This window comes from Varroa destructor, unplaced genomic scaffold (assembly GCF_002443255.2).
Source record: "Varroa destructor unplaced genomic scaffold, Vdes_3.0 BEIS01000006.1, whole genome shotgun sequence".
NCBI lineage: Eukaryota > Metazoa > Arthropoda > Arachnida > Mesostigmata > Varroidae > Varroa > Varroa destructor.
The window spans coordinates 17,461,792-17,473,882 of record NW_019211459.1 but is presented as its reverse complement, the minus strand read 5'-3'; the positions used below and the strand labels follow the sequence as shown (position 1 = coordinate 17,473,882).

At 36.6% G+C, this 12,091-nt stretch overlaps 1 protein-coding gene across 1 annotated transcript; it reads right to left on the bottom strand.

The window, feature by feature from the left end:
• Window positions 1–1,904: 1,904 nt before the first annotated feature.
• LOC111252635 (carbonic anhydrase 2-like) lies at window positions 1,905–9,017 on the bottom strand. The gene is made up of 9 exons (XM_086992536.1): window positions 8,960–9,017; window positions 8,603–8,671; window positions 8,250–8,276; window positions 6,895–6,930; window positions 5,968–6,141; window positions 5,699–5,850; window positions 5,320–5,445; window positions 4,505–4,741; window positions 1,905–2,212 (listed from the first exon to the last, which is right to left on the bottom strand). Exons 1-9 carry the CDS (start codon window positions 9,015–9,017, stop codon window positions 2,090–2,092), a joined length of 1,002 nt encoding a protein of 333 aa, XP_086848662.1. The 3' UTR covers window positions 1,905–2,089.
• Between the last annotated feature and the right edge of the window lie 3,074 nt (window positions 9,018–12,091).

The following is a 12,091-nucleotide window of genomic DNA, read 5'->3' as shown; positions in this document are numbered from 1 at the left end:
ATTGGTTAAAGTTTAGCAAATTGCACGTCGAATCTATCACACTATTTCCCAGCTAGCCTAACTCAATTTACGGAGGTTTTATTTTTTTACCCAGCTTGCATAAGTTCAGCACTTGGGTTATAATTCTGTGACAGGTGGTACGTAAAGTGCCCGTGTTGGCTGACAAAGTTATTTGACTCTTATTTTGACTTTTGTTAAAAGTCTGCTTGATTGCAGCAACGAGTTCTTCTTTTTGATTCCGACATTCAGTCATCAATCCTCACTGGTCTTCAATACCTCAAATCTCCGTTGTTGAAAACGCTTGCATCATTCACATACTGTACCCTCGCCTACGGGTTTCTATGTTTAATATTCTTCGTCAATCTTCGATTAATTATTATGGTCCTCGCGAATCAAAAGCCACTGATCATTGATATTAGTGATTAAAGGATTCTAAACTCCTTTAAAACTGAACGGATTTTCGCTCAGAAGCTTCAAAAACACTAGATTTTATCAGCTAATTGTCGTCTGCTAGTGGCATATAGTTGAAAAGCTATTCGATTTCAATGTCCACCGGATTTATGTGACTGCTTAATACTATTATAAATAGACATATCAATTTGACTGGGTCATCCCAGTCATGTTAGTGTTTCCATAGGTTTTCCGAAAAAGCGTTCATACCTCTATTAGGTAGAAAATTAGACGATGCATCAGTCTGATTATTATGTGTTCAACAACTAAACGAAACTACATTATTGTAAAACGTACTTCCCCTGTAAATTTGGGTGACGTCATACCGCTTACGGACATGGACAGTAGAAATAGGGCAGTGGGGTCCTGCTCTGTCTTGTTGAAAAGAACTATCCACTTCATAGGATCATAAATATCGCACGGATTCCAGTACTTTTAGTAGATGATCCGCAAATGTGTAGGTCATTAATTGCGTTCAGACAAACCTCTCTACCTATATCTCACTGTGAAATAAAAATACGATGAAATTTTTAGCATAATACAACTTTATGATGACTCAGATCTTGTGCTAGGGAGAATCAAAAGAGAAGCATCTGTTCCAGAGTCTGCTAGAATAAATTCTTCGTTCTTCCTGCGAAAAATAATTTTGTATCGTACACAATGGGAACTAGAGCCAAACTGTTTCAAAGCTCCTTTAAGTGTGAAAAAAAATCACATAACGAGTGAATCTATGAAGGCTCGCACACGGCCGCATTATGGGGACGGCGAAATTTTCATTTTTGTTATATTTCTATTAGATGGTCAGTATTTGCTATAAAGTTACTTTCTTGCAGATGAACCTAAGATAATAATTATCGTTTGTCGCAAATAAAACTACTGCCTCTCTTGATCCGAACGTAGCCGATAACATCAATCTGTGCCCGTGTGGCAATGTTCTCGTACACTCATCATCAGATCACAAAGATCAGTCACCTTCTAAACTACGATATGGCGTGGACGGCAAGTGCACGATTATTACTAGCATAGCCCTTTTGTCATCGATGCATTATCGGTCGACTGGCTAGTCAAGAACATTTTTCTACAGAAGGGCAAGTTGATCAGTCGACTTGCTGCTATTATATCTGAATACCAGCCTGCAGGAGTGTTGGAAATTTCGATAGATCCTGCATGCCGGCGTACAATTAACTCCATTCATACGTCAGCATCCTGTGACAGCAGTTTCATATTAGAACTCGATTTATAATCTACTTATTTGAAGGTAGTTAGTTTAGGTGTCGGTTAGAAGCAAACAAAACCGTGGTTCTATATTACCTAATTGTATCACAAAGAGACTTATGTTATATGATAGAACGTTATAAACATTGGTTTAAATCATGTTTGTAAGGTAATAAGGCATGCACCCTGTGAATGTCTCTTGTTACTCTGGAAATGTAAGAGTACAATAGGCCATCATGAACAAATGTTTGCATCAATAGGCTTAAAAAGATGCTAAAGTTTATTGACAAAGTTTAGATAATAAATTAATTACAGCAGCGTAACGTATATTATGAAGTAGGAGTGCTTACGCTGAAATGGCCTTGATTTGAGCATCGATATCTGGGCCACTGTGTTTCGTATCATCCTCTCATTGTGGGCTGTCTTAGTAAGCTTCCCAAAATCTAACGGTACGGTAAACGGTACGCTGGTTGATGGGCTGGGTCGACCGCCAATTGCGAAACGTATGATGCCCATCACTGTCTTCGAGTTCATGAAAACGACGAAGCTGTAAAATATAATTGAGAATATTAATGAGAGGGAAGAGTGCGTACACACGTCGAGAATGTTGTTCGTGGAAGTTCCTCACGAACCGAATGCGCACAACCTCAATGGATCAGACCTAAGTACCACGCTAATTTCGGGCTACCAAACAAGGTCAAAAAAAAAAGGTGGTCCAAGCAATACAATAGAGTCATTAGTAGATATTGAGAAATTAATTATATGGAAGAAGTATATGGAAATTATTAATATTCATTAAGATATACAAACAACCGTCTACTTGAAAAATCATTTCATATCTATGAATCAATCTTCTTTAATTTTTTGTTTTAAAGCAAATCACTAAGCGTATCCAGAGCATACATGATCTTCGCCTTTTGTTATCCAATTACGGGATTTCCCATGAGATGATCTGTAATGCTAATTTGGCAGTGAAAAATTATTCGAGTGCACATTTTTCTCATGCGTCACGTTAGTCTGATTAAAATGTACATCACCATGTGCAAGTTGTGTATTGGCGGATCGTGAAGCACAACTCCCTGCTAGCTCAGCTATGTGGGTGTAACCCATATATTCGTACCCTAGCTAAGAATTGCAGAAGCTGAACGTACATATAAAACCGTACACACCGTAAATACAAACTGAATAAAGCCTATTTAAAGCGATTCTATTAATGCCACCCTCTTTGACAGTTCCAGACGTAAAATGAAGCTAGTGTCATTTTTATTGTGGCTCTTCAAACTTTTAACATTAGTAGATGGCAAATAGTATTGCGTAAACCCCCTTCATCAAAGTTACCTTAAACATATAGCTTCAAGGCAAAGCATACAATGGTTATATAAGAACCTCAGCCGAGAAACTGAACGACTCCGATGAAGTCATATTTTCTAGTTAAGAGCGAAGGTGTAAACTTCTAAATCATTATTGCTAATTGTTCTGACTCTATAATAGTAAGTTGAGCTTTTCTCAGGAGGCACCCATTTTTCCTATCGGAAAACGAGCGGAAACTAATTGGTTTTAACTAAGTTAAACACGCGAAGTGATACTGTGACAGAGTAAACACTGAAAATTTTTAAGAGTTTAATTTACTAGGACTTCAAGTATGACATATGCAGTACGTTTCGTGTATTGGAAACGAGGTAATTGCTAGTAAATGTTTGGTAATATCGTCACTCTGTATAGCTCATCGTTCGAGGTCTAATGACCACGATGTACTAACAATTGTTCACAAAGCGGATAATGCTAGAAAGTTATATTTTAGCAAAACTATTGTTTCCTCCTCCTTTAATCAAAAAAATAGATAAAACCTTGCTCTACTTTATATTCTTACAATTCATAAGATTAGCGTCGAGGAAACCATGCATTATCAACCTACGCCTAGCCATCTAGCAACCCTTTATATACATATAAACGATAGAGAACACGTACACAGTAACCCTAAACAATCTAACGGGATATATAATCTAAAGGTTATCCTGACAGAGAGTTAACCTCTTCATGGTTCACTTTCCAGTGGCATATATTAAGCAATCTGTATGTAAATGTATAAAACATAGACATAAAAATGTCTTCATAATTTCGCAACTTCTACAAATTTTTTATTACAAAAACAAAGTTTTTCTAAGCAGCCTGCAAAGATCTTCAGACGTCGTTTTCAAACCTGTATGCCGTTGTTCTAACTCGGTACTTAGTACGAACCAAGAAACGTTCACTGTTAATTTCCTGTTGACGCCATAAACGTCCGAATTTTCCAGAATCGATTATACAACGAAATTCGTTGTGATCTGTGCAGAGGTCTGGTTTGAGTTGAACACGGCGTTCACAGTCCGTGGTTACTTGTACCCATTAAACTGATTGTTGTCAAGACGCAATAGTTTGGCCTGCATTGAGTATACCTTACAGGCGTTTTCAATTGAAAACACCGACCATTTTAGAGGACCACTTTTCAGAGATTGTCTCAGACGTCTTATAAACTAGGACCTGGGTGGTCTTATTGAATATAATAGTATGCGAATGTTGATTTGCGACGCACCGAAGGTATCGCTATATGAAACAACGCGTTCTATTGTCTAAAGCAGATCTTGCAGCTGCTTCCTGAATTTGCTGTTTGCTTTGCCGCAGCAGAAATCCAAGCTGAGCTTTAGTATACTTCTATTTTTTTGTCCGTTCGTAAAACCGTCTCGCGGCTGTATAGTGTTCAACTAGAGTAGATACTTGCATGTCTTGGTAATTTTTTACTTCAATGGTCAAAGTATCATAGTCAATTACTATAGAACATCGTTTTGCCTAATTAACTCACCAGTTGTCTCGAAATGGGAATCTTATGATGGAACAGTATCCAAATGACTGCTTCACTACATGGAGGGGTTGTTAGTGAGCCGCGATAAGTGTAAAATTGTTGAGGGTATAGCGGCAATAGACCCGAAAGGCGAAAACCAGATTTCCATATTTGAAGCTTTTGTAAGCCAGAAACTGTCGTAAAATACTCCATTATATGTTTCTCAGCTTCGTTTTGAAGCCGGGTCGGCGCACGCAACTGAAATTAGAAGGGGTAAACGATAATGAAAATCATTTAATGATATATGTAATAAGTTGAGGATGCGTATGCATTGTTAAGTGCATCGAATGCCGATTTTTTATTGTATGCAATTGTTTTTACTTTCACAAAAAACACGCTTTGTATTTCGTGTCAGGTAAGCCTTCCCGCCACTCTGGAACGAGCTAGAAACCCTAATGAACAGCGAGTTACCCTCAGTGAGGGGAGAAACTTATATTATTTAAATTAATAATATAAGATATGTATATTTTTAATAAACGGATTGAATAGTTTGTTTTCAAAACTAAAAAAAAATATATATTAGTTTATTATTAAGGGATTATAATGTATATATAAGTTATTTAAATCTTAAATCAACGGTGTTATTTTAATTCCCAATTAAATTTTTTATTATTCCTTTAAAATCTTATTCTTCACGTTCATAAAAGTGATAAGTTTTCAATCTTACAATAATATAAGCTCGATAAATATTCCATCTCGATCAAATATATGTAAAATGAACTCTAAATCCTTCACTTCATCGAGTTACCCAGTTACTAGCGTAATAAAAGCCTTACGTCTCTCTCGGTAGACGAAAACGGTTTTCCGATTACGAACATGACGGCTAAAACGCAGATTCCGTCGGGGTGGTTGCGTGCCTCCTCAAACGTCGCATAATCATCTTTTACATGCACTATATGAAGCTGCGGCAAAACAACCGAAGGTTTACGGCATGTCTTGTGCTCCATAATTAATAGTATACGTAATAATAGTAAACGTTCTAATTATATCTAATTAATCTAATTAAATTATATATATATATATAATCTAATTAAACATCTAATTATTTATAATAGTCGGTAAGATTTGATGACTGTATGGATTTGTTAGCGCCTGAATAAAATAAATGGACATGGACGAATCAATAGAAATGTACAATTGTAACGCATTTCTCACCTCGATTGGGTATCGCCGTCCATCGAACGTGTGCTCAGACCCAGAACTCAGCCGTCGACCCCAATGGAAATGCAACCCGAACACGTTATAGCGACCTGTGAGAGGGCCTCCGCTAATGTAGCGTTTGCTATTCTGTAAATCTGTAATACTTGCTAACGAAAAACAGCCAGTCGCAGTAAATTAGAGCATGAAAAATAATTCGTTAGCTTATTTTTATCTTATATAATTCTGTTGAACAGCAGTAAAGGTTGCATGCTGGAACTTTGTACCTGACCCATGGACAATTGAAGCGGTAATATTTTCGAGCTCCACGTCGAAGCCACAGAATCGGAGTTTCGGTAAAAGACGATATTTGGAGTTTGTTCGGGAAATATCAATGGGACTTTGCCGGCGACCGCCACACTGGAAACCTTTCGCCTTTATATTCGGCCAATTCTCAAATCCTACCAGTATGAAAAAGACACTTATTAGATACGGTCCTAACATGGTGTCCAAAATTTACAGATGGAACCTAATTTTGGAATCTAGATTTTCAAGGAAGTACATGTCAATAACTACCAGACTGTTCACGCGTCTACATTTCGTAATTCATAGCTATAGAGCGTCTTAACTTTCTATTTTCGTTGTATTACTATGTGATCAGTACACACGTTCGGTTCAACTACGGCGAAAAATAAGAACTCCTCGAAGTAGATCCTTTCGATCCAAGAGAAGTACCTTCATTTTTAGGATACGGAGTTGCGGGGAAAGGATTTGGTAATAATCGCAAAATTTCTTTCATAATATCTATTTGTGAAGCTGTGCAATAAGGCCCGATACAGCCATGCGTCTTTATGGTCTTCTTGACCTTCTTGAGATAATGCGCTCAGTGAGCGATCAGCTTAAAATAACTGTTGTATAACAGTTAACATTGCCGAACGCGCGTTTTTCAAAACCTTTGAAAGTAGCAATTCAGCTGTAAATTCATAAACATAGTTACGGACAAGTCCTTATATTTACTTGAATCCGCAGTTGGTATCTGACGACATAGGTGAACAGTTCTAGTAGCAGATGACAAATAGAGATGCAGTATAGATATGTTTCGTTTTACCTTAACCTAATATCACACACTATGTTACGTACAAACACATTATTATCATATATATATATATATATTATACATACTATACATATATATATAAGTCCTGATTACGTACCATTTCGACCTTCGTAAGCCCACTTTACAGTCCTTGCTGAAATGGTAACGTAAAATACGTGAGGTTACTATCAGAAATTTTACTTAGCTGACGGTGCAATGGCGCCATCAAAATACATGGAACAAGGTCAATTTTTGTACAACTGAAAGTCCCTTCAAACGGTACGATATCGTATTGGAGCAATTAAAAACACATCAGGGTTCAAATCAGAATTTCTCGGGTGACAAAATCTAAATAATTTATCTTGTAAAATCATTCAAGCTGTTGAATTAGTTCCGGAAATGCGATGATGGTTATCACATACATATCAAACAATTGTCAGTTGAAATCGCGGACGCCTGGACAAGAACCGCAGATTCTCCACTAACGTGAGTGCCAGAAACGTAATTTTTGGTTGCTAGGAACTTTAAAATATGAAGTTAATTGTACTTTTGCACTCGAGAAAATGAAAAGAAAACAACTATTTCTAATCATCAGTAGGGACAGTTACTCTCCTTCGGAGGATTCGCACAACATGTACTTACGGATTACCTTTCATTATCGTTAGCATTTTTTTTTTTATCACAATGAAAGCAGTTTAGCCGTCGTTTGAAATCTTGCCAATAAGACAAATACTACACAAAATGTGTGAATGAATAAAGTTATTTTTATAATTATGAGAAATGAATTATTTTACCTTGAAATCTAAGGGGAGTTAGATTTGTACGTGTATGTTGGATTCAGCGCGAAGGCTACAACGGCTGAACTTCTATTTGTTAAGACTAAGGCAAACGATATATACTAGACAGATACGGCATAAATCAATATTATGGTTATCGCAAACGGTCACATAGATTAAACGATTTTCACTGTTAAAGAAAAGAAGATATAGTTAAAATGACGTATTTGGAAAAAATCTGTTTCGTGCTGCTCAACTATAAACAAAAATTTGTGGTCTTTTTTCATTTGTTATCACAGAAGGCAAAAAATGCATAGCCTTTGGATGTCATGCATTTAGCCCGCCACTGATTGTGTGCTAGGCTTCTCTATAAGTAGTTAAAATCAAAGGAATATGAAGTTCTTGTCTAGTAAGTATTAAGTATTGTTTTTTTTTTGTTTTGATACGCAGTTTTAAGCATCGAACGAAAGATTGGCTGTATTATTTAATTAGCATGAACCATAAAGTGATTTAAATTGTCTAAATTTATTGCTATTCAATAATCCCAAGGCAGTGTGGTTCTTTTTTTCCGAATCTTGCGAGATTGTTAAATTTTCCCAAATAATTCAATAACAGTTTTAACATTCTAAGGAACTAATTGAACTGGAACGTTGAGCTGGAACGATTTTAACATATTTAAAAGGTAACGCCTACTTACCTTGCGCAGAATAGTCGATTAGGCCTGCTACGAAAGTAAATATCAAGAAGACATCCATTGCTAGCACAACTGAGCTTATCCAAAATTTTTCCGTATAAAATTATTACCTTTACCACTACAATCCACGGTTTGCTAGCATAACACTGCTAATAAAATATGCACTGGGAACTAGACAATAGGACGTTGTAACGTATAATCTACTTTATAACACGTGTTATTAGATCGTTATTGCTGTCGATTAAAGAAAAGACCATCAAAGTTATACCGTACTGCTACATTGTAAATCCAATTCCTTCAATAGGCACACAGGCCCCCAAAAGGCCCATACGGCCGAATTGTAGGAATGTACTTACATTTAATGTACGTTGCTGTTTTTATGGGTAGTTGTGTCGCGTCTTTTGGCCATTCTAGTGTTTTTTCGCCTCAGTGGAATCGGTTGTTGCGGCTGAAACTGTAACAAAGCCTATCACTTCAGGGTGACAACAAGTTCTAGAAAGCAAATTTAGTTACGAGGAGAAGTTATCAGACCTAGGTGCATCCACAAGGCTCACGACTGAGGTGTCGCAATGATATATCGTACGTTAGAATTATTGGACCTATTGATAGGATCGCCTTCTTACTGTGCTATAAATGAGCATTCACAGATAATGAGCTATGTGTGGAGCATGAATTGATCAGCTTGCTTACCAAAAGACCGTGGAAGCGCTGACAGGCATCAACATATTGCCGCCTATGACTGAGATCTGAGGCCTTGCTCAATGGGCCCATGTTAAGTGGAATTTCTTTGAGAAAGATTGATTCTCGATTGGGTCAAAATTCCTTCGAGTGAGACCCTAATATAAAAACCTCTACATATGAAGCAGGAACATCTTGAAGCGCGTGCCATGTACAGCAAGTGTCCTCAGATCTCTTCAAAATAACGTTAGAAGAAGCTTAGTCCCTAAAAGTAGATCATCCATACCTACCGACGAATTAAAAGAATAACTCAATGTTAGTTACACTAACAAAATCTTGCAAGCAGGTTCCCGTACAATGCCTAGGTTCCAACGTCATCGAAAACAGTAAGCGAATTTCTGTTTGGTGGTCCTATCGTTCCTATACGATCTGTATCTCATCGCTTAGTTGTGTAGTACCTATTATTTGGCGTCTTTCTAAATTCATCCTAGATGCGCGTACGTCTGTAACGCAAGCCTTGCATTTTCAGGGTCGATAAACGAAGGATAAACATTTATAGGATTTCCGTAACAATATACAAGAGTATCAAATACAAGAATTTTCTATACAGTAACCTTTATCATGGGATAACAATTCTGTCTCAGCCTTGCGATTGTGTATATTGAGAATTTATATCAATTTACTTACCGAGCAATAGTAGTAATATTATTAACCTTAACTTTGAATTGTTGATACTGTTAACCTGAACCTTCGATCGTTTATATGATGGCGTATTTATTTTATACAGTGCACATCCTACAAACAGGATATCGAATAAATATACGTTGACAAGACGAAAACAGAAAGTAGTGCAAAAAGATATTTTGAAATCGCCCGCGCGCAGACTGCAGTTCCTTATATGTATCATAAGCGAAACGCCGCTCAACATGAAGATCATTTCAGGAAATGACGTAATTGTGGGAAAGAATTCTATTTAGAAGGCGCATATTAAGCGCACTAGCAATTGGATAAAAATAACACGTGTCAGCGCAAGGCATGGCCAGCTATTTTATACGATAAGAGAAACGATTGGAAGCTTTTATCGGAGATGCGCCTGGCCGTATATGTAATTGGCGAGAATGTCTACATACTGAAATTTGTCGCTTAAGCTAAAACAGATATATTCGTATAATAGACGTGCACGTTTCTTGGTTATACGTTGGTATACCTGCGCCGATCGCAGTCTCGAAAGCTTCACGTTAGTTATTACTTCGTTAAACAAAATCTCACTTGCCTTCTTGTGTGAACAAAAATCAGATCTCTTCTGATCAGCCGAATAAAACCAATGTTCTATTTTGAATTAGGTAATTTTTCTGTCGTTCAGATATAAATGGCATGCCGTACTGCTCACAGATTCTATTATATATCATTTTGACGTTCTCAACCCGGATAGCCAAAAACACTATTATCAACAGAATCAGATAATATAGAATTATATTGGCATTTCCATATGTATTATATACCCGTGCTTGCTTCGACCCAACCATTCGGAAGCCGCATTTGTCAACAGCCCTAAACTTATAGAGATATTATGACAGCTTGAGCTTGACAAAAAAAGAATCCTCAAAGCGATGTAATTACTGGTACACCGAGCGATGTCGATTTCGTAATCTCTTCAATAAGGGTTCGCCCTTTGTTTCACCTTGTAAGTTTTGCAGATCTACGATTTGGGTAAAGGCATCGCACGTGGCGGTTTAGTGTCACCGTCTATGCAAGGCGATAAAGTCAGCAGAGCACTGAACATCTGTGTTCAGTGCTCTGCTGCATCACAACGTACATGTATAAAAGCAATAAAGGCCTATTGCGTTTGTTAGAGATTTGTTACATTGTTCTTTTAAGAATGCAGAATATGTATAATCAGTTTGAATGGCTGGACACGTAATACTGTTTTTATTTTACAAACGCAGACCTGCACAAATGCATTTCTGTCACAAAAGATCGATTACTATCGTAATACATGTACCGTAATGAAACACCTTGACTATATAGCGCTCGTGTACAGCGAAAAGAACATTTCTGTTCGTAATAAAGAGTACAGCGGCATCTTCGAATCTCGAGACTGTTTTTTACGCCAGTAAAATAACCAGAAGAAAATGAATGGTTCGTTGAATAATCAAAAATCTGCCTAGATCTAATTAAATGTTGATGGAAAATTAGAAGACGAAAAAAAAAAATGTTACTGCAAATGTAAGTGAAAAGTCCAATACTGAAATTATACGTAAAGATCTCCAAAAAATATTACCGTATCAAGAGCAATAATATTATTCATGTGAAAAATATTGTTAGATATAATTAAATAGAAATATCATAAATTAGGAACGTGAGCATGCCGCATTGGTCGATTGAAAGACACTTTGTACAAAGAAAAGAAAATTAGATTAAATTTACAAAAATAACAAAAAGCCTATTTTACCAGAAAAATAGATTAGAAATGATTCAAGTAATGAAACTTTACCGCATTTATCGGTAGTAAGCATTTCTCCTTTATCTTACTTCCCGTTACGCATATTATCCGATTTTTTAGTTAGCAGAATTTTATCAACTCTTGTATAGTTCCAATAATAAAAAAATTGTTTCGCGAAGCTGTGATTTGAATGTCTACACCCCTTTTAGAAATATGCCCGCATTGGAAGTAGATAGAAGTCTAGAGGCTAGCAACGGCCACGCAACATTGATGTTTATGAGACAAAACAAGTATGGGCCAAGAATCCAAGGATACTTTATGCTGGTTAATAACAAGTCCTTATTAGTTATTTGACAAATCTATTTACAAATTAAATTAAAGCAGTTTTTTTTAGCACGAGCCTTGCGTTGAAAAAACACATTAAAGAAAAAAAATAAATGAAAAAGAAAAAACAGAAAAAAACTAATTACTATAACCATGATAATCAGGCATGTTTTTTTAATCCTACAGATTGATACGAGCTATATGCTGTATGAATGTTCGGGCCATTTTGAAGGCTCCAGTAATTATTGTAATCGTTTTTGTGTAGGCTTGTTTAGACTGAAAGACAACTATAATGAACACGTGATATCTTGGAAAAATCGGGTTCATGTAAAAAAAGGTAGAAGTATAGAAACCTTCTGACTGGGGTCTTCTGCCCGGCCTATACTGTAGTTCCCTGGTA